Source organism: Liolophura sinensis, chromosome 6, assembly GCF_032854445.1.
Source record: "Liolophura sinensis isolate JHLJ2023 chromosome 6, CUHK_Ljap_v2, whole genome shotgun sequence".
NCBI lineage: Eukaryota > Metazoa > Mollusca > Polyplacophora > Chitonida > Chitonidae > Liolophura > Liolophura sinensis.
The window spans coordinates 54,848,353-54,871,081 of record NC_088300.1 but is presented as its reverse complement, the minus strand read 5'-3'; the positions used below and the strand labels follow the sequence as shown (position 1 = coordinate 54,871,081).

Sequence of the window (22,729 nt, the reverse complement as noted above, 5' to 3'; positions counted from 1 at the left end):
ACTCTAGCCTGGGATGGTGTTAATATGTCATTCCACATACCTGCATGACTGGGTACATGTAAGTGCAGGCAACTCTGGTGAAGCAATAAACTGAATTTGTTGTCTGTTGAAGTCTTTTTAATTCTTTCTGACAACTGTTCTCTATACGTTAAATCGAGTATCCTTTATAGTTAAAATCTATCTGCTACTGAAATGTGAATGAAAGCTATTGAAAACAATTTGCATACAGAGGTGAAAAAAATGGTATTTGTTACTTTTTCACGAGGAAGTCTACCATCAGTGTTGTAAAGCTGTCTAATCATCCTACAGATCGTTTGTTCGCCTCTTTAAAACAAAAAGAACCAGTTTCTGTGTTACGTGTAAAATGTCCAATCGAACCTAGTGGTCCATTTTGCCTCCGACACATGGGGAAAAACGGGTTTTTCTCAGGTGAACGTTCTTCACCTGCCGACGGAACTGTCAACATGTGAGGTTATTGGCTATGTTTATAATGGAAGTTTACTTACGCTATTATAGCAAGATGGTTTGTACACTATCCATGGAAGTACTGAGATTCTCACCTGAGCTCCAAAGCTTCAATCCTCTTGAGAATGTAGTCCATTCTGTCCCAATCTCCCCTAACGGTAAGATAAACAATCTGTCCAGTACATAAGTAATGCTAATGTCCTCTAACTTTCGATTGGTTTGATGCGGTTAAGTTGTATTGCTTACAGGTGTGTCAAGTGTTATATTAAGGCACTGAAAACATGACAGCCCGCAGTCATACAAAAAATCACACAGAAAACGCTTATTTTGAAGATGCCATGCACTCATGAGTCATCATTTATTTAAATGTACCTTTACTGTTTATATCCAAACACATGTTTTACATTTGAATTATGATAAATAAATATATTAGAATATAAATGTGCATAATATTTTGGCTTAACACATTTGTTTTGAAAAATTATCTGGAGCAAAAATAAATTCATAAGGCCCGCATATTGTACTTATTTAGAGGATATATCGTTTTACGCCATAAACGTGTCAGGTTTTAATTAACCTAAAAGGTGGTCTAACACACTAACTAGTCCTGTAGCATTTTTTTTCAAATGCCCTTGAGTCCTTAATGAAATCTTGAAGATCATATTTACAAGTACCTTTTAACAGCTTGTGATGTATTAGACGTGAACTGAATCATATGTTATCTCCTGCACCTAAGCCTCAATCCAGTATTTTCACTTAGACATGACTTCATGTAATGTGTGAGTGAAACCGGAGCGTCTGGTGAAAAGCACCTACATATAGTTTTGGTAAGTTACTGACAAACTTTTACTGCACATGTGATGCACACTGTCATACGCTTACTATACGCCATATTGGAGTGGCATTTTAGGAACTGTATACCTGTCGTTTCGCGCCCATACACCTGATTACTGTCTTATAAGTGAAATATTCTGAAGCAGCGTTAAGCAAACTTACATATAATTATGCACTGTACACATATAGTTCCATTTAAAAATCAACGCGGTAGTATATAATAGGCTTTTATCTAGGCCATTCCCATATCCGTAAGCCCTAATTTACATAGGCATGCAATTATATTAATTGCTAGAAGAAAATAATTTTCAACATTTCAGTGAGACCAGTAAGCACAGTGAATATCTAATACAAGACAAAAAATATGACATGCAACTCATGAAATTAAACATGTCTGTATAAGCTGTTGTTTAAAGGCGCAACTGAAATTATAGTCTAATTCTTTTAGCGAGTCGCTTATATTCAGTTGTCTTTAAAATCAAACATACTCGCTGACAAAATTGCCTTTAGCCAGTCACAAGTTCTACACACTGATCCGTTGGACGTCTATGTTATTACAAAGAAAATGCAGTCAACATATTATTTCTAATTCATAATGTTAAACCTAAGAACCTAAAAGAGGAAATTGTAATTTCATCGCTTGGCGTTCAGCATGAAGAGGATAATGCAACGACTGGTTGAACCGTATCAGTATAATGGCTCGGGCGGGGCGGCTTGCCTTCGGTAAGGCGTCTCGGTGAAGCAGTACTAGAAAATAGAGCGGTGGAAATCCGTCCTGCAACAAGGAGGCACATTACATGCACTCTAAGGATTCCTTCGTCGTCATATGACTGAAAAATTGGTAAGTACGACGTTAAACCCCAAGCACTCACTCAGTCATAATGTTAAACTCCACAGGCTTAGTTTCGACACCAAAAACTCATTGCTTCGGATGACGCCATAATTACTCAAAAGCCAGTTACGTGCTGGACAATGGAAGTGGAGAGTAATTTGTTTTACACTGGTTGCACCAACAAGAGATTAGAACAAACTCCATGCAGTAACACAGCCTACACCACTGTCTCTGCAAATAGACTACATCGCTTTAATTCCCCAACACTCATCCCTAAATCTATACTGCCGTGAGATCATACACTCCAACAGAAAAAATAAATTTCATTTATTATGGTTATATGATACTAAAAGCTGTAAACGATATCAAATTTGATAGTGTCAGTAACAGGGTTTACAGTTAAATCGATAGCAGTTTACGTAACTGGAGTCGCTGTACGTTGAACTTTCAACATGTCCACGTGTAGAGTGAGTGTTGTTACTTGTCACTGACTGAAGGCAATTTAGGCAGCGAGTAAGACTGATTTTACAGAAAGCTGAATAATGGCAGTATGGCCCAGTCGCTAATAGATAAAGATTATACTTTTTTTTGTACATTGATGGTTGTTACATTGATATCTGGGAGTTTAAGTTCCGTGGTCAATTTTTGAGCGGGAATATGTGTTTTTCGTCTGCCACAGAAGAACCATGCCTGCGGCCACAGCCCCAACCAGCGTCCAGTTAATCCATTCCGTCCCTGCAAAGGTAAGACAAAATCATCGGAATACATATGATCGCGCACAAACCATTAACACATCTTACCCACTGGCTTAAAACTCTCGAAGAGAAAATCAAACAAAAGTAACATGTTTTAGAAAGAACAGAACATACGCAATTTTGTGTGTTCTTCGATAAAAACCCCCCACAAAAACCTGCTTTTTCAGAGAATCCATCGACTGTCTTTCAGTCTGACACTTAGTTGGCGTTGCACACTATTCCTAGTATCAGCCTTCCCATGCCTGGTATCAACGCTCCCATGCCTCGTATCAACCCTCTCATGACTGGTATCAAAGCTCGCAAGTCTGGTATCAACGTTTCCATGCCTAGTATCAACCCTCTCATGACTTTTATCAGCCCTCTCAAGCCTAGCACCAATCCTCCCATGCTTAGTATCAACCCTCTCATGCCTGGTATCAACCCTCTCATGCCTAGTATCAACCCTCTCATGCCTAGTCTCAACCCTTTCATGCCTAGTATCTACCCTCTCATGCCTAGTATCAACCCTCTCATGCCTAGTATCAACTCTCTCCTGCCTAGACTTAACCCTCTCATGTCTAGCATCAACCCTCTCATGCCTAGTATCAACTCTCTCCTGCCTAGACTTAACCCTCTCATGTCTAGCATCAACCCTTTCATGCCTAGACTTAACCCTCTCATGCCTAGTATCAACCCTCTCACGCCTTGTATCAACGCTCTCATACCTGGTGTCAACCCTCTCATGCCTAGTTTCAACCCTCGCATGCCTAGTATCAACTCTCTTGTCTGGTATCAACTCTCTCATGCCTAGTATCAACCTTCTCACGCCAAGTATCAACACTCTCACGCCTAGTATCAACTCTCTCATGCCTAGTATCAACCCTCTCATGCCTAGTATCAACTCTCTCCTGCCTAGACTTAACCCTCTCATGTCTAGCATCAACCCTCTCATGCCTAGTATCAACGCTCTCATACCTGGTGTCAACCCTCTCATGCCTAGTTTCAACCCTCGCATGCCTAGTATCAACTCTCTTGTCTGGTATCAACTCTCTCATGCCTAGTATCAACCTTCTCACGCCAAGTATCAACACTCTCACGCCTAGTATCAACCCTCTCACGCCTTGTATCAACGCTCTCATACTTGGTATCAACCCTCTCATCCCTAATTTCAACCCTCGCACGTCTAATATCGACTCTCTCATGTCTAGTACCAATTCTCTCATGCCTAGTATCAACCTTCTCTGGCCAGGTATCAACACTCTCACGCCTAATATCAACTCTCTCACGCATAGTATCAACTATTTCATGCCCAATACCAACCTTCTCATGCCTAGTCTCAACCCTCGCATGCCTAGTCTCAACCCCTGCATGCCTGATATCAACTCTCTCATGCCTGGTATCAACTCTCTCATGCCTAGTATCAACCCTCTCATGCCTAGTATCAACCCTCCTATGCATAGTATCAACGCTCTCATGCCTAGTTTCAACCCTTTCATGTCTAGCATCAACCCTCTCATGCCTAGTATCAACTCTCTCATGCCAGACTTAACCCTCCCATGCCTGGTATCAACGCTCCCATGCCTAGTCTCAACCCTTTCATGCCTAGTATCAACCCTCTCATGCCTAGTATCAACCCTCTCATGCCTAGTATCAACCCTCTCATGCCTAGTATCAACCCTCTCATGCCTAGTATCAACGCTCTCATGCCTAGTCTCAACCCTCTCATGCCTAGTATCAACCCTCTCATGCCTAGTATCAACCCTCCCATGCCTAGTATCAACGCTCTCATGCCTAGTTTCAACCCTTTCATGCCTAGTATCAACCCTCTCATGCCTAGTATCAACCCTCTCATGCCTAGTATCAACCTAGTATCAATCGCCTCGAAAATTAGACATCTTTATCAAGTTTTTGTTAACTTAAAGATAACAGTTCAATAATTATAGTGTAAACAACACCCGTTGTTTCATGTATATATTGATCGTGTCTTACCCACTGCTGGAATCTGCAGTATCATGTAGAAAGAGAAGCCCACTACATTGTTAAAGATGGTCAAAAATGTAGCGGAGGCTCCCTCTGGTAGCGGATAGCCGCAGTCACAAACAAACTCATAGTAGAGAGGGATGGCGGCGTTCACAACCATTCCGCCAAGTATACATGTTATGTATACGAACACTAGAACAAACAAACATATCACGGTGTATTCTGAAACACATGAGATGAACTCAAAGTGAGAAATATACGGAGTTTATATACTGTTACGACCCAAACTGTCTGTATTATAAAGAGATGGCTTCTTCGAAATACACGACAGTTTAGCCGCACAAAAAAGTAACCAAAACCAGCAGATTTTATTTTACAACAATTTAATACGTTTAACAAGAACAGATAACAAGACTTTTACAAATACTAAAGTACTTACATGTACAACGGTGTCAAGTCCAAACGGACGCATATATTCCACAATGCAGAAAACCATACAGGCATAAATGCACAAATAAGAGGGAAAATCCACAGTATAACTGAGTGTATGACGAAATATACACAAAATTCCACAGACAGGGTCCATGTACTAATAAGCACTGTGTTCACAAGAGCACAAATTAAATATACAAGTTCAGACTGAACAAGTGCTCGGTGGAGATATGATATAACAAAGCCAGAGGCTATAAAGACCCCAAAATTCAGCACAAAAGGCCTACTAGGGTAATACACAGCGAAAGCATCCAAAACTCTCAATAATTCTCCTTTCTCCCACTTTGACCTGCTTTCATAGGTCTTATATAGACTGGTGGAATTGTCTAGAATAAGAAAATTCTTGAACACTTGTTGTAAACAATCAGGCCCCGAACTTAGGGTATTCTGGAACATTCTAAGACAGAGGTATACAGCGGGCCCTGAACAAGCATATGTAAACAGTGGCAAGCTAAATTTAGAAGCTGACGGCAACTGTGCGCATAACAATACCCATGCGTCAAATATAGAAAAGAATTACAAAGCGATTAAGCCAGTGTATCCCATTAGATTTTGTATCACCTTGGTATGGTCTGTATATAAAGAGCTATATGCTGACCTGCTGAGTATGCTATTGTCCTTTGGCAGAGCAATGAAAACATCAGATAGGACAATGTTCCTACCGCTGAAAGACCTATCAACATAAACTTCAATCCTCTTGAGAATTTATCAGAAAACCTAAAACAGAAATAAGAGGCACTGCCTGGATCATAACATACATTTTATGAAGACAATTATTATTTCAATATGTATCCATATGTGAATTTAAAGAAAGCGACATTTGCAAAGCATGAAAAAAGAAAAAAAGAAAGAAATTCATAAATAACTGTGTGCAGATATCCATTACTACCGTTAGACAATATCAAAACACGGAACAACCAAGTTCCACTGAATGCACTGTCTGTCTGTTTAAAAATCTGTGTTTGGTATATTATATATATATATATATATATATATATATATATATATATATATATATATGTGTGTGTGTGTGTGTGTGTGTGTGTGTGTGTGTGTGTGTGTGTGTGTGTGTGACGTGCAAGGTGATTTTGATGTTATCAAAAGGCAAATAATACATTTGTACTGTTCTCGCCATGTGTATGAATAAACAGATTATTTATATTCTGACTCCTAGAGGTGGCCTAGGTCCTAATTTCCACACAGTCAGCACCCTCTACGTTTACCCTCATGCACACGTTCAACAGCTTCTACGCTCATCCTTTTCCACACGGTCAGCACCCTCTACGCTCAGCCTCCTCCACACATTCAACAACTTCTACGCTCACCCTATCCACACGTTCAACAGCTTCTACGCAGGGTCAATTCTGGGTCGGGTCACACCTAAAACCTTACAAACGAGGAAAATGTAACTTCCTCGCTTGGCGTTTAGCATTAAGGGAATAGTGCAACGACCCGGCTTACTTGACTTCGATAAGTTGTCTTAGTGAAGCTGCACTAGATAAAGGTGCGGTCAAAGTCCGTCCTACTTCAAGGAGGCACATTACGGACTCCGTCGTCATATGAAATATTGTAAAGTACCCTCACCCACACGGTCAACAGCCTTTACTCTCACCCTCGTCCACACCGTAAAAAGCCTTTCCGCTCCACCACAACCACGTGGTCATTAGCTTGAATGCCCGCCACTATGGCACTGTCAGTAGCCTCTACGCTCGGCCACCACAGTGTAAGGTCAACAGCACGTCAGAGTTAATTATGCTTGTTACTGAATGATTAAACAGAATTTGTTAATCAATGTGCAACAAAAACACCGACATTGTTTCTTTTATTTGTTTCATTTTGTTTATTTGTTTGTTTCACAATGTCTCGTAAGCAACATGCAATTATTAATACAGCGCTTAATTAAGATTCTTAATTCTTAAGATTCTTAACTTAAGATTCACATTTACACGACATTCTCAAATATACTTTCTGTTGTATGTGCGGATACATGTCAAAGTGACTATGGAGAAACAGCAGACTTCAATGCGTACAGGTTTTTTTATCATTATTTGATTGTTTTTTTTTATCATTATTTGATTGTTTTTTTTTATCATTATTTGATTGTTTTTTTTTTTTGTTTTTTTACGCTGTACTCTTTACGCTGTAATATTTCACTTGATACCCCTCACTTCTATGGTGGAAGGAAAGCAGGCAGGGCCCGAGAGAAACCCACAACCACCTGCACTTTGGTGCCAGACCTTCACATCTACTCTCGAAGATCAACATGCATGTGTCCTCTTACGCCATTGTGCCAGATCAGAATTATACCAGTTCAAATGCCAAACACAAAGTGACCAAACACAAACGTCGACAACTCCTCAGACATTGCGGATATATCATTATCCTCGTTATGTTAGATATCCTAATCGGGATGGTATACATAGTTATTGTCCATACTGATATCACATTTCATTCTCTGTGACGTCGATTCGACTTAGGCGTGTTAGGAAGACTTGAGGTCACAATCGCACAATGTGATTTAGAAACAACTGAACAGGTGACAGAAGACACGTGGTGGGGACATTCATTGGAAGACCTGGTTCACACTAATCTTTGACAGAGTCAAACGAGCTGTCACAGTCAGTGGCGAAGCGAAGGACGACTGTTGACGTTCTGAAGGTGGTGGGCTGGTCATCTACAATGCCGAACTTTCCGTACTCGCCACTGGACTATTAACCTGTGCTTTACTGTATTTGTCTGATGTCTTCCCACAACAAAGAGTTTTCATCATGATCAGAATTCTTCTGTTGAGACAGTAGGCGATGAAAATAGAGACCCCCTGAAGTCCGTTAAGTATCACAAAAATATACCACAAAACTTCCAGCTGTAAAGCTACAGCTACAAATCCAAAGATCCATGTAAAGCCTAGCAATATGGACAACCTAAAGTACACCTTTGCGTGGTTTCTGTTCGCCTGGATTTTTGCTGTTTTCATGTTGGGCACATTCCGAATGGAGATGGCCACCCTAATGAAACAGAATATGTTGAAGACAAGAACGACTGCCAGAGGTCCAGCAAAGAAAATTCCAATGTCTAATGAGGTATTTATAAAGCAAATACTGCCTCCATACCCAATTTCTCTTCCTCCTGAAGATCCAGCGTGGTAACCGATACATACTCCTACGATAAGTACAGCCACGGCGTTGGAGATTATCAGATATCGTATGAATTTCTTGGTTTCCTGAATTGTATTTTGGAATGACTTAAAGGACATAGTAGTGAACACAGTGTACATGTGGAAGGCACACGTGCCCATACTCATATAGGTGGCTATCCAGAGGTAATGAATGAAAACAGCCATAGCACGACAAAGGTTCTTGTTGTAGGTGAGATTGATGCCAACCTGAAAAAACAGCTGAGCGCAGAACAGGTATGCAACCAGCACCATGGTGTTTTTTCCTGGCAATGTCCTTAGCTGAGGTAAGAGACAATACACCAAAAATGTCAAGAAGAGACACAGTAAAGACAGAGCGATACACACGACAGAGACAACTGTCAAGGCCGGAGACACACTGACGACTAACCTGTTTCCATTGACTGGGATGTTCTCATCGACTGGGGACTTCAATGTCTCTGAAATATCAGAAAGACCGCGAGAGCAAATTTTAATGGTGTCTCCACATGACAAGAAATCTGTTTTTTCCAGATGGATTGTTTGGTTGTAAATTTCCAAACTTGAGTTTTCCAAATCCAATTTCATATTGTAGTCCGAGAGATTAAACTCCAGATATGGACAGTTCAAGATGTGAAGAACTGGTTCATAAGTAACGGAGTCGAAGTCACAATATCGGCCCGGAAGTTCACACTCCGCAAAGGGCAGATCGTTGGAGATAGATGTCTCTCTCGGTATGCCATTCAGAACTTCAGATATCTTGGAAGGACAGGGCAATCCAAACGATGATAACGTACCTCGCTTCTCGCCGACCGTGTAGTTCTTTAATTCCAACGAGTGGACGCGTTTCAGGGCGTCTTCTAGTTGTGGAATGTATGCTGACGAAATTGAGACAAAGTTGAAGTCTATTTTAGCCCCACTGGCTTGACCCTCAGTGATAAGAAAGCCATCCAGTTTTGGAGGTAAAGCATATATTGAGCGTGTCATCTCGGTGAACATAAAAGGAGAGAACTTTTGCAGAGATTTGTGCAGTTCTGATCTGGTAAATTGTTCCACAAGGTCGTTCCACTCTGCCCAGTTAAGTTTCTCTGTGAATTTTAGCGCCAGGGATCCCGAATAACCAACGCCAGCAGAAGAGTGCAGGGCAAGCTCGCATGTGTCACCTGACCGAATTCGCCCGTAAGAACACTTGGCTTTCCGACAACTTTCCTGAAACATAAAATATGCCATTTATAAACAAGAGATAATAGAAACTTGTGTTTGCATTTACAGGAGAAGAAAATTTAAATATCAATCAAATGCCATTGAAAAAAGTATGCATTTCCTCGCAGGTGCATGCCATAAAAATTCTAATATTTACCTCAAATTGATAAATTATAAATAAAGTAGAACTCTTTTTCCCAGAAGGTAGCGAACAGCACAGTTCGTTTTCTGCTTGACGATCGGGAAACCAGAATGCTGGACGTAGGTTCCGAGTTTACACGAACAAGCAGGCAGTTTTAACGACTCTCATTGCCTGAGAGGCAACACAGCCCCTGCATAAATTACAGGGTGTTAAAGATGGAGGACGCGATGGATTCAGCGATTTATGCCAGCTTTGCCGTTTTCAGGCTTTACGTGTATGGCAAGGAAAAATCACAAAATTATGCAGCAGACACCACCAGATAGAAAAAAATATGCTCTTTTCAGCCCATAGTGTCATCTTTTCACGTTTTCTTCTCATTTAAGGTAAATTAACTTCAGGCAAAAAACTGACACAGTAACAAAAATTCAACAGTACCAGTACTGGTTATAAAATTATTGACAAAGTTTAGTGAATAAAGGTATACAATGAGCCCCATTGATTCATGTGATTATATATGTATGAGTGTACGCTTGATGTCAGTATGTACTGCAAGCAACTGTTTTATTCGGAGAATAAAGTATGCTTGATTGGCAGTGGATTTAGTTTGTTTAATTTGTTTGTTAATTAAAACGCACTGTTGACGTTCTGGTAGGATGAACAGACGATGAGTCACTGAAGGAATCAGCATGTGTCATTTATGAAAAACTCTTGCAAGCTATCATGCATGGTGTTGTAACAGGGTCGTGCACTGAAACCTCTGCATGGTTTACTTGGATGTATTTTACTACATCATCATGATGTATGTATACGGATAAGCCTGTTTAAATGATGCTTTCTAATTGCCTGTCTGCATAACCAAAAATTGTTATCAATATTTATTTGATTGGTGTGGCCAGCATTATAGTGGAAGGAAGCAGACAGAGCCCGGGGGAAAACCCACGGCCATGCGCAGGTTGATACCAGGCCTTGTCACGTGGGGCCGAAGAGGAAGCCAACATATACTCTTCTTGAAATCAAAGCGACCATTGGTGAGAGACTCCTGGGACATTGCGCCGTGCTGGAACGCTAAGCACCTCGGCCATTTTTTATCAACAGGAATTGGGAATAACATCATGGTGCCGACTTGATCTACATTTTTTAAATACAAAAGGTTTTTTGAAAAAGCTTTCAGATCAAACACGAAAACACTCATACCTGACCTGTATACCTCCTAGCGTAACATTAATTTTAAATGAAGCATAAAAATTGCTTGTATCAAGCCAGAAGCTGTGTTTGTATATGCAAACAAATGAGGTCAATTGCATTCCAGGTGAACTATTTAGCCCAGGGGCTGCACATACATAGTATGTTTTATAGCCCTACAACCAAGACAACGACTTTTACTAAAGAAGTTACCAGACTTATGACCTGCAAAGTTTTGTGAAAGTTGTCCTCAGGAGCTAAGTGCGCCACCAAAAACATTGAAACGTTTATATAAACGACAAGAAGCAAACAAACAAATATAAACGACATTTTAAAAAGATCAATTGAAATCGTCGTAATATACCCTCAGTATTCCCGTAATCGAAATTTCAGCAAGTGGACTGAATGTCAGTGTAGACTTACCGACAGAGGATCGTAGAGTTCCGTGTAGTTACACTTGACTGTGGCCACCTGCTCAGGCACTGGCAGGTCCGCCACTAGCCTAGGTTTCGGATTGAAGTCAATGAGAACACTCAATGGATAGGTCTTCTCAATCGGATCGAATTCCCCAACTTCCCTACATAATTCCGTTCTGGACAAAATGTTTTGTCTTTTACACAAAACACAGAAAATATTTTTGTACTTGGTGCCTGCCTCCTTTACTGGACGGTTGAACATGCCACACAGTTTCTGGACTTTAACATCGAGGTTTGTACTGCTTTTCACGTTACAATTGCCTTGTAGTCCACTGAAACAATTCCTTGTGTTTATATCCAAAGGAGGGAAGCTCTTAACCGTACAGGCTGGACTAGTCATCACCAAAGCCCAGAGGTGGTCCTTGTCCTCCGCTGTCCTCAGAATGTCTCTCTTTGAACAGCTCACTTCATGGCTCCATTCCATGAAGTACGTCTGACCGTGACACGAGGCGCAGTAAGCGTTCCGATACGTGACCTGAGTCGTCCGGACAGACACTGGTGTCGACTCGCTTAAGACGGAACTGGACGGTCTTTCACATTTTGTTTTAGTCAGATTGTCAGTCTGTGTATCTGGTGGACAGGAAGTCATCATGAACAGAAATGGGACTTCACTCTGTTTTCCTCTCGGGTGTTGTGGCTGACAAGTTGCTGTAGGTACTATCAGGGAATCGGTGTCCTCGTCGAATAGTCGATCAACGCAACAGTCGCCATACAACGTGCAAACATCGTCACAGTGACATTTCTCACATTTAAGGCAGTGCGGTTTTTCAAACTTGGCCAGGGTTGAATCGCAGAAGGCCGCCGCACCGCACCCGTAATCCATGGCGTCAATTACAGTATTTCTGAGAGAGACGTTTGCCTTAACGGTATAATAGACAGGTTCTACTCTCGGTTCGAGGACGGGGTTAGGTGGTACTAGTAGTGGGGCTGGGGCGCTCGGGGCGGGCTGAGAAGAACTCCGCACTACTTCTAATAGTATAAGCCACAGGAACATTAAAACAAGCTTCATGACTCCCAAGTAGATTTAGTGAGTAGTCCGTTTACTAGTGGACTACACACAACGATTACAGTGGTAACCCGAGAATTTTCATCCGACAATGTGTCGTAGAAGATAGCTTATCCTGTGTTTAAAGAGTCAAGTAACGCATGCAAGCTGAAGATAACGGTAAGCTACTTAGATGCAAGTCAGCATATACACACGTTCTAACTTTGTCTTCTCCAGCTAGTAGCCTATATCGTCTTGGTTCATGCTATTAAACTAACAAAATGATGTGTCACGCGAATCTTCCTGAGTTTTATATCTTGTGTTGTGCCTGAAGGCACTTGGAGCGGTTAGCAAGTGACATTCTACATTGACACAAATTCACTCAGCTGAAAGTAAAATGTTGAGAAATGCGAAGAAAAAAGTATATAAATTATTAGGTCGGAAATCCGGCCCAACCATTAGTAAAATTACGACCGTATTACCACTTTCAGATTTTATAAAAATATAATTTTGTGTATTAAATGATATAAAGTTTTCTTTGCTGTCAATCCGGGCATGTTTGGTGTACATATGCATGCCTGCTATGAAAGCAGTGTAAATTGTCTAAACTTAGGACAGGTGTGACTCTTATTGATGCAAGCTTGAATTCCCAGTCAGGTCAGTGGCGTTGCTAAGGTATCCAGCCCAGCTGCATGATATGACAGTTAACCTATTTTAAGATTTTAGGGCTGCCAAGCTTGCTTCATATGAATCCCATCTAAATTTACCTACTCCTATGCTGAGGATCGATTCTTTACTCACGGATGCAGCCGATCTCTTGGAAATATTTTCTGTTTATACACGAATGCATCGCGATGCATTCTGGTTCAATTTTACGGGAAAGTGACGGGAAGTTGAAAGAATGTCAAGCTATCCTCAATACAACATAATGAATAATAACAACATAATGTACATAATGAATACCCCGCAGCTGCTGGACAAGCCAAGCAGCTTTGCACCAACCAGCGTGTCAGCTGAAGCGAACAAATACCTAGAAGCTAGTCATATAGTTGTCTGCAAACCTCAACTAATTTTCCATAAGCTTTTGGTCCTTTTCGATTTTTCTTTTCTAACTGTAACCGAGCAGTTATCTCCCCTGAGTTGAAATCGCGCTCTCATCGCGCTCACACCTAACGTTTCTGCCTTTCATGCGCTTAAAGTTTGGGTCAAGTCAATAGGCTGTGTTGGTCATCTCGGTAAGATTTTCCACACATTTCGGTGGTAGGAAATTATGATGGTTTAAACCATCGAGCTTTGGCAAGTTACTGGTGAACTTTCCCACGGGTGGCGTAGAGACTTACTTCATTACTGCGTTTAACTTGCAATATCTGTGTCACCATTATATACTCATTTTATGGTCGTATTACGGCTTGGTCAATATTATGAAAGCCAGAAATATGGTGAACGGTTAGTCAGATTATCGTTTCAAAGGAAAAAATAAAATTCATAATCTTTAGGAAGGAGTAGAAATGTAACGATTCTTTGAAGATCAAATATGCATAGTAGAATCGTACTCTCCTCGTGATGGCTTAAAATTAGTAATGGCATTGGAATTTGGTTTGTTTATACTACTCGCTTGAACTCTTGAATCGACGATCTGCGCCTATTTGAGGACCGTTGTCTAGCGAAAATTGTTCAAAACTCGTAATCTTCACGGCCAATTTTCAGCATAGAAATATGAGCTATACCAAGAAAGTACTAATTTTTATCACTGAAATCTCCAGTGCACAATCTGATGTTATGTCAAGAAAGTCAGAGCTAATCTCCAGCAATGTAAAATGCTCCATGCTAAGAAAGTGCTAACTTCCAGGATTGAAATATATGTGATGCTAAGAAAGTGCTAATTTTAAGCACACAGATTGGTGCTGTGCCAAGAAAGTGATAAGTTTCAGTCCACAGACTGATGATATACCAAGAAAGTACTAATTTTCAGCACACAGACTGGTGCTATACCAAGAAAGTGGCAATTTTCAGCACAGAAATACGTGCCATACCACAAAAGTGCTCATTTTCAGCACTGAAATTTGTCCTACGCTATGAAAGTGCTAATTCTAATCTTCATCACATAACCCTGTAATATACCAAGAAAGTGCTCACTTTCAGCACTGAAATCTGTCCTACATATTAAGAAAGTTCACTCTTACATATAGAAAATACCGTTTTCGTTAATAAGAAGCCGCAGCTTTTTTTTTTCTTTTTTTTTATTTGGTGTTTTACGCCGTACTCAAGAATATTTCACTTATACGACGGCGGGCAGCATTATGGTGGGTGGAAACCGGGCGGTGCCCGGGTAAAAACAACGACCATCCGCAAGTTGCTGGCAGACCTTCCCACGTACGGTCGGAGAGGAAGCCAGCATATGCTGGTATTGAGCTCACAGCGACCGCATGGGTGAGAGGCTTCTAGGTCACTACTCTGCGCTAGCGCGCTAACCGACTGAGCAACGGAGGCCCCAAGAAGCCGCACCTACCTGGATATGATGACTGCGCTGACACAAGCGGCCAAGCTAGAATAAACCCCAAGCAGACCAGCCTCCCTCTAAGCAGAAACAGATGAATTCGGTCAAATAGTTACCCATGAAGCCTTTTCTTCATAAAGGCATGTCTCTTGAGGGCGATATGTGTAGTATACTACTTTTCCTAACTAGATTTTGGTTAATCAAATTTTAATTTTAAAACCAAATTCACCTCTTACATTGAATATATTTATTTATTTGAATAAAGGAATCAATATATGGAATATTCATGGAAGGAAATGAGTTGGCAGAAGCTCCTAATTTAGAACAGAACGAAGTTCCCATATGGTAAAAGTCAGCTATAATCATGTGTACCTCTGCTTTGTTTCCATTCCCTACAACCTATATTTATCAATTACTTCGTCTTTTCCATTATTTCTTGTAGGTCGACGAATTTAAATTCATGAATATTTACGGACCTGAGTGAAACCAAACGGCCCTAGGTTAGTGTCGAGCAGAGACAACCAGGTGCCATAGATCCCGCTGGCCAGGCCTCCTGCAGCGACAATACACCACAACTGGCAGTTTCTGACAACAAGTCAACAAACAACAAAATACATGCTACATATCGGGAAAGAACTCTGGTAAGTGCGGAATGTTTAAATCAATAACCTAAAAAATCTTTTCCTGCATGCAGGGAAACAAACATACAAGCACATATATCTTAACTGTGAATTAGATTTCGTCCAGTTAAGTGAACTGCGCTTATTTTAAACAGGTTTTCCCCAACAAACGTTGTTCCTGTTGGTATGCATTATAAGTTAAACGTATGTAATGTAAAATTTTTGGACATCAGAACATATAATTCCAAGTTAATAATCTAAAATGTAATGGCAATAGTTCTAACAATGTTCGTTTCTGAATCCCCAGAAACGGCGTGATTATTGATTTTCCATGTAGCATAGGTCTGGAATACATGTACATAGGCTCAGTGCACCATGGTTTGGGCGGACATGTCATGCCGTATGGGTGTTCTCAGGGAACACCGTAATTCTGGTTCTCAGCAAGGTTTGCATTACTCACGATTCATAAGACGGCGACTTTAACAACATTAGGGCATTAACTATTTGCTCAAATGTTTATAAGGACTGTTCATGTATCTAAGCGTAAACTATCTACTGCCCAAATGAATTAGTTTGTATTTTGTTAAATTCCCTTTCGATATGTAACTTAATCGAGCTTCAGACTGGTAAGGATTATAGCGAGTTACTTGGATTATGATGGTCTCTCACCTTAGGAGCCGAGGGATAAGATATCGATAGTTGGCCCGTGGCAGGAAAGCGCTGACGCTGGGTGGAGAAGGAGGTTTGGCCGGGAAGTAGGTCAAAACTAGGATAGACAAAACTCCGCCCAAAGCACACTCTGAAGAAGAAAGGATCGGGTATTACCTGCAAGATGGAAAATGCGTGTTGAGAGAAATCGAAAGATGTGAGTAGAGTATTCGTACGAAGGGGCGTAATGCAGGTAGAGTGACTTAAGGCTGCTTCTGTGTAAGGCATCACATGGTGAAACTGTGCTTGCGGAATGCACAACCAGGGGAAATTGAGTGTTCGGTTACTTCATCTACGTGGACAAGGCAGTTTGCAGCATAATGATAATATTCTCCATTAATACCAGGCAAGTTAGGAGTTCAAAGTTTGTTTTAGTATTTCAGTCAGCAGTTTCGATGCAAACCTATCTCCCATTTGAAACGAGATACGGCTTGAATGAATCGTGCATGTGTGGATATTGTCTATTTCTTTTAGAGAATCGCCTATTTTCACCTGACTGATTTTTCAAACCAGTCATTCTCGCGACCAATATTGCCTTTAGTCATTGACACGTAACAACATAAGCTCTACACAGTGATATATTTGAGGTTCACATTATTGCATGGAAAATGAAGCTAGAACACTTTTTCTAATTCATAATGTTGAAGTCCATACGTCCCGTTTCGACGGCAAGAACCCATTGCCTCGAGCGATGTCATGATTATTGAAAAAACAATGGCATCCTGAATGTGGGGAGGGTGGGGGGTGCGACACCAGTTTCCTCAGCTGATATCGATCTTACTGAAAACTATGTTTCTGCCTCTCTAATATTTGAAATTGTTTACTAGTTTTAATATAATATAACCCCGCGGTATATGGTACTTTGTGTACGTCACCTTGCAATCCCTTGAGCTGGAAGAATTGTACTTAACACTGTGCTTCAGAATATAACACAAAACCATACATATACATTTGTAAGTTATTTATAGGTTATATATTATTTAGTCCATTGTTGTACCTACACCTGGTGTGTCCGATCGATTGGATTTATTTATTTATTTATTTATTTGATTGGTGTTTTATGCCGAACTCAAGAATATTTCACTTATACGACGGCAGCCAGCATTATGGTGGGGGGAAACCGGGCAGAGCCCGGCGGAATCCCACGACCATCTGCTGGCTGCTGACAGACCTTCCCACGTATGGTTCAGCGATTGGAAGGCCCACTTCCAGATAACCATGAAAGTTCTTTTGTATTACTAACTTACCTGTGAATAAAAGTCTCTCAATATCTGACCTTTGTATAGAGACATCACCTGTTTCAGAATAGAACACCACACTTGGTTGAAAACAGAAAGGCACATGTCTGATATCACAGGCTGCAGTGGAAACAATGGTAATCGAGAAAAGGTCATAATCTTCTAGTGCCGTGCGTAGAATTTAATTTAATAATCCCCATGGTTAAAATATGTAAATTTCGAGAACATTTTGGAAGTGGCATTTAAATAACTTTCATATCTGAAATGTTCGGTCCATTAACCAGCTATAATTGAGTAAGATTTACATAACAAACTTTTCTCACGCACACATGGAGTTCAACACTTACCGGTTACTTCACCCACAGCATAGCTGCAAACCAAATATACACACTTATATTAAAGTTTATTATTTGAACCTAATCGCCTGAGGTTGTTGTAGTGGGCCATGTTAAAAAACGCCAGGATAGAATTCTGCTATAACTTTTCATAAAGTCACTACAAAAGTAATTGCTTTGTGGCCATAAGTTTGTGTTGAAAGGGTCTGTATGCAGAGGACAAATATTGAAATCAGTCCGAGTTAGTCTGCTAACCACCATTATAGCCAAAAAAATTACTTCATGCCGTCATCTCATGGTTCTTTTATTTATTTATTTATTTATTTATTTATTTATTTGATTGGTGTTTTACGCCGTACTCAAGAATATTTTTACTTATATGACGGCGACCAGCATTATAGTGGGAGGAAACCGGACAGAGCCCAGGAGAAACCCACGACCATCCGTATGTTGCTGTCAGATCTTGTCACGTACGGCCGGAGGGGAAGCCAGCATGAGCTGGACTTGAGCTCACAGCGACCTCATTGGTGAGAGGTTCCTGGGTCATTACGCTGCCCTCGCGCCTCATGGCTCCTCAATAAAGGATACGTGAAAAGGAACTATAAAGCAAAGATTATGTTTCTATGCCAAATGAAGAAAATTATGCCCCGGCATTTTTCAGACTCAATCGGCCAGACCCGTTCGATCTGTCCCCCACAGAGTTCTTTTTAAACAGGGAACATCGTTGATGTCACCGCTGCAAGCTACTTAAGTTCCGGACTGACCGCTAGAGCCTTAAGAAAACTGTACTATGAAGCCATTTTTACCGCTCAAAGTCAAAAGTTGAAAAATTTGTTTGTACTTTTATATTTGATTAAACATGATATTAAGAATTTCTGCATATTAAGAAATAAAACCAAAGCGTTTCAAGTATCCTTTAAGCACGTGCGAATGCTGTGTGTCTACTCTTCAGGAAGGAGTGTTTCATTGGGGTTTTTTGGGGTTTTTTGTCGGGTCCAGAATTCTGAATATGCTTTAAACACTACCTCCAGCGTTTGAATACTGAACGCATAGCACTGAGGAATTTTGTCAATTACGTAGTTCAGGCTATCACTTAAGGTGACATGATGTCATAATGTCAGAGTCTGTTTATCAATTTCGATCAACTTTGTCTTGATTTAAAAAAAAAAAAAAAAAAATAAAAAATTTCATTGAGCCTCTGATACACGAGTATAACGCTTTTCATTTACGCTTTTTAATCTTAATGTGTGGAACTCTCTTTTAATGTTTTTTTTAAAGCGGAATGGCAGCTTACCTGGAGTTTGTCCCATTGTTGTGTTCTGGCCCATGCACAAAAGTGATACCTTTTGAACAAGACAGCTGGATATGTAGATACGTGATTAGAAAGTTTCTGCACGAAAACTACATTAAATGTTTCAAATAAAAATGCATTCGTACTTTCATCCTGGGGAACACATATAGGATCGGAAACATAAATTGAATTTTGGTCTATATGACATTAAAAGAACAATACATGTACGCAAACACGGCATTACGTACAGGCAGTATTCATTAATAGAAACTGTTTTGGTTTTTTTTTGGTTCTTTTTTGTTTGTTTTTTTTTTTTTTAAGAAGTGTAAAGCAGAAATTTACCTAAGATGTAGGAACTTGCCACTCCAAAATAACTGGACATGACAGAGATTGCTGTAGCAGTTGATCGCTCGTGAATCGGAAACCAGACGTCCGATAGGAGAGGAGGGGCCCCGAAACAGACGGGTCCTGCTAATGCGTTGACAGCTTGTCCAAGGTGGACGATCCTGCGACATAAAGTATGATCAATTATTATAACATTCGTCCCGTGTCGCGTTTCGTGTCTTCTGCTTCGCCATCCAGATGGACAACACTGCTAGTATGTCAGCACTGTGACAACTGACCGAAATAATGTTAACAAGCATGTTAAAAACGCATGCAAATAAATATTTCAGACTTCAAATAGCCTTGAAAGTTTGAACGGTTCACAACTGTTTTTTTTTTTTTTCAAAATAACTTCGAAGGCAACCTTTATCAATTCACTGTTATAAAGACTCTCCGGCTTGATATAATAGTATATACAAACAAGCCAGCACGTGCCGTATGATTGTACGCACAATACCCACCATGTTTTCATGCCTATAACCACAGTGAGGCAGCGAATGGCGGATCCCACGAAGACGAGGTTCACCGTGGACACAGCAGCTACACGGAGGCCTCAAGACAAACACGTAGACACTTGAGAACACATACAATAATGCACTACTAGTGCAAAAAGATATGCAGTATAATATTAATATTCATAGCTGACTCCAATCGTCCGGATTTTTTATATCGGCTTGGAGTCACTCCTCAATAGTTATGGCCATGGTCTTATAAATATTGACGATCCTTATGCTTGTATGACCTATCGGTAGCTTATGTAAACATATTAACCAGGTATGGATCACAAACTGGTCTGATACATACTACGTACACTATACCTGCAACCCTTCACTTCCTGAAACACTTACCGTATCAACACTTACCGTATCAACACACACAAAAAAAGAAATCAAACACCTACCCTGTATAACAAAAATAGTTTATGGCTTGCAACAGATGCTGTATATTTTCTGATGTATTACACGTGGTAACAATGTTAAAAATGTTCAAGTGCAGCTCATGCTGGCTTCCTTACTGGCCGTACGAGGGAAGGTCTGTCATCAACCTGCAGATGGTCGTTGATGTCTGACGGGCTATGCTCGGTTTTCTCTCAAAATAATGCTGGCGTAAAACACGGATCAATTAAGTAAATATACATGTATTAATAATGATACGTGATCTGCCAACAATCTGCGGATGGCATTGGTTTCTCCCCTGTCGCATAGGTGAAATATTTTTGAGAAAAAAATATATGACTATAATAATGATTAAGTATTCCACAGGGCTTCGGCCATTTATTGTTATATATTATAAGTGCTACATCAGTGCTTCTTTTGCGAGATTTATCCATAGTTTTATTGTTATTGTAGAGGCCTAGTTTTTACCTTTTGTGTCCATCAAATAGGAGAAGAAAGCACACGTGACTAGGTAAATGATACAGCCCCAGTTAGCTAGTAAGGCGACATCAGCGCCTGTCCAGCCGAATATCAGTCTGCCGGAGTCGGCCAACGGTCCCCAAGTATTCCACACCAGGCCCTGTGCAAACGTCACGGCGGAAAAGACAGCCAAAACGTACCACCGCCGTCTGTACGTTCTAAGTGGGGTTTTATCCCGACCCTGCTGTGGGACTGAGTCAGGGGAGACCTGTACATGAGACATTGGGTTTACCTCAGCTGCGGGCCATGCTGATATATAAGCGTATAAGTGTATATAAGTGTATACGGTGGTATTTGTATCCCTCACAAGATTAAATCACTTGAACCTAATCATATCACGAACTTTGCTCCATGAACGTTTGCTCGAGTAACCTTTCATCTAGATAAATGTAGGTGTTTTACTCCAAACCTGTTGTTCAGCATGCACAGCTGTTTAACGCTATATTTCAGCATGTTCAGCTTCTTAACGCTGCAGGGGGCATCTGTGGCCGAGGTGGACAGCGTGCCATAGTGGCGCAATGACTCAGGAGCCTCTCACCAATGCGGTCGCTGTGAGTTCAAGGTCAGCTCATGCTGGCTTAACCTTTCCGAACCGTAAATCAAGAACACGCAACTGAGCAATTGTAAGCAATATTGTTGCAAACAGGTTAAGCGGATGTCCCACACATTGGTTACAAATGTTCAATCTTTCTGTGACGTCATGGCGTCACATTTGCTTTCACCGGGAATGGAATGAAGTACCGTTGTCACGAGAAGAGGTGTTGGATCCATCCACTCCTCTGCGGTGGTGCGTGGGAAGGTCTGTCAGTGCTCTTCCGGTTGGCTGTGGGTTTTCCCTGATTTTTACTCGGTTTCCTCCCATCATAATGCTGCCTGCACGTCCCCATGCAGGCTACAGGCCTCGTGCTACAGGTTCCCGACCGATACAGATACAGATATCCCACCGTGCGCCACTCTACAGATCCCCGACCATATCTTGATCTACAGGTGGTCGGCCAGATCTAGAATTCAGATACATGACCAGAAATTACCCGACCACACCATGGGGCACAAGCGTACAGGCTACAGGTACCCTAAGACATCTAGGGCAGCGGGTACCCTATCACATCTCGGGCTACAGGTATCCGACCACACCTCGGGTTATAGGTACCTGACCACATCTCGGGCTACAGGTGCCCGACCACAGCTCGGGCTACAGGTGCCCGACCTCACCTCGTGCTACAGGTACCCTACTTGTTTATAGCCGTGAGGTATTATATAGTGATATGGATCAGGTCACCCTACCTTTGGTAAGCCTCGTCTCACTCCGGGCCTTATTTGTATTACATCACAGTCTATGTGGTGAAACTTGACGCGCAGCGTCTTTGATGTTGCCGATTCACATGACTGTACATCAGAAAAACGAGAACTCTTTAACCTGTAATTATTCGAACTGTTTCAAACTTACGACATTATTTTGTAGTTTAATACTGTTAACGCAAGACATCCTTGATCAAAGACGAGCTACGTTTGCGCAAGAAAAACAAGAAAACCGATTTCGCATATGTTGCTGAAGTTGAAGTTTTCACAAAAGTTGTCTTCACTTTTGAATTATTAAACAATGAAAATGTATCAAGACCTAAAGTTAAAAACTGCTGATTTAAAAGGGTTATGTTCTTTTCTGTTTTCTGGGATAATATAGTCCCAGATTTAACGGACGAATCTTTTTTAACCACTTGTTTCACATTTGTGGAAATAAAAGAGAGCAAACAGTTGTCATTTCACC

The 22,729-nt window shown here is 40.9% G+C and overlaps 2 protein-coding genes across 3 annotated transcripts; both read right to left on the bottom strand.

The window, feature by feature from the left end:
• Positions 1 to 658: 658 nt before the first annotated feature.
• Positions 659 to 22,129, bottom strand: LOC135468641 (solute carrier family 49 member 4-like). Of its 2 annotated transcripts, XM_064747007.1 has the most exons (12): positions 20,914 to 22,129; positions 20,011 to 20,101; positions 19,508 to 19,671; positions 19,169 to 19,217; positions 17,887 to 17,909; positions 17,549 to 17,596; positions 16,263 to 16,392; positions 15,450 to 15,558; positions 14,986 to 15,053; positions 5,936 to 6,054; positions 4,855 to 5,037; positions 659 to 2,866 (listed from the first exon to the last, which is right to left on the bottom strand). In XM_064747007.1, the coding sequence occupies exons 1-12, from the start codon at positions 21,185 to 21,187 to the stop codon at positions 2,757 to 2,759; spliced, it is 1,368 nt and encodes a 455-aa protein (XP_064603077.1). In that variant the 5' UTR covers positions 21,188 to 22,129; the 3' UTR covers positions 659 to 2,756. The 2 variants fall into 2 exon arrangements, with proteins under 2 accessions (XP_064603077.1, XP_064603078.1); XM_064747008.1 differs by lacking the exons at positions 14,986 to 15,053; positions 15,450 to 15,558.
• LOC135469288 (adhesion G-protein coupled receptor G2-like) lies at positions 8,012 to 12,314 on the bottom strand. The gene is made up of 2 exons (XM_064747903.1): positions 11,439 to 12,314; positions 8,012 to 9,697 (listed from the first exon to the last, which is right to left on the bottom strand). Exons 1-2 carry the CDS (start codon positions 12,312 to 12,314, stop codon positions 8,012 to 8,014), a joined length of 2,562 nt encoding a protein of 853 aa, XP_064603973.1.
• Positions 22,130 to 22,729: the final 600 nt, after the last annotated feature.

Bases quoted from the DNA above. Each gene is read 5' to 3' on its own strand.
- LOC135469288 (XM_064747903.1), bottom strand. From the start codon at position 12,314: ATGGATTACGGGTGCGGTGCGGCGGCCTTCTGCGATTCAACCCTGGCC. The intron at 9,698-11,438 runs GTAAGTCTACAC...TTTATGTTTCAG, and splicing joins AACTCTACGATCCTCTGTCG to GAAAGTTGTCGGAAAGCCAA.
- LOC135468641 (XM_064747007.1), bottom strand. From the start codon at position 21,187: ATGTCTCATGTACAGGTCTCCCCTGACTCAGTCCCACAGCAGGGTCGG. The intron at 15,559-16,262 runs GTGAGAGACCAT...ACTTGTTGTCAG, and splicing joins CTTATCCCTCGGCTCCTAAG to AAACTGCCAGTTGTGGTGTA. The intron at 2,867-4,854 runs GTAAGACACGAT...TTACCTTTGCAG, and splicing joins ACTGCAGATTCCAGCAGTGG to GGACGGAATGGATTAACTGG.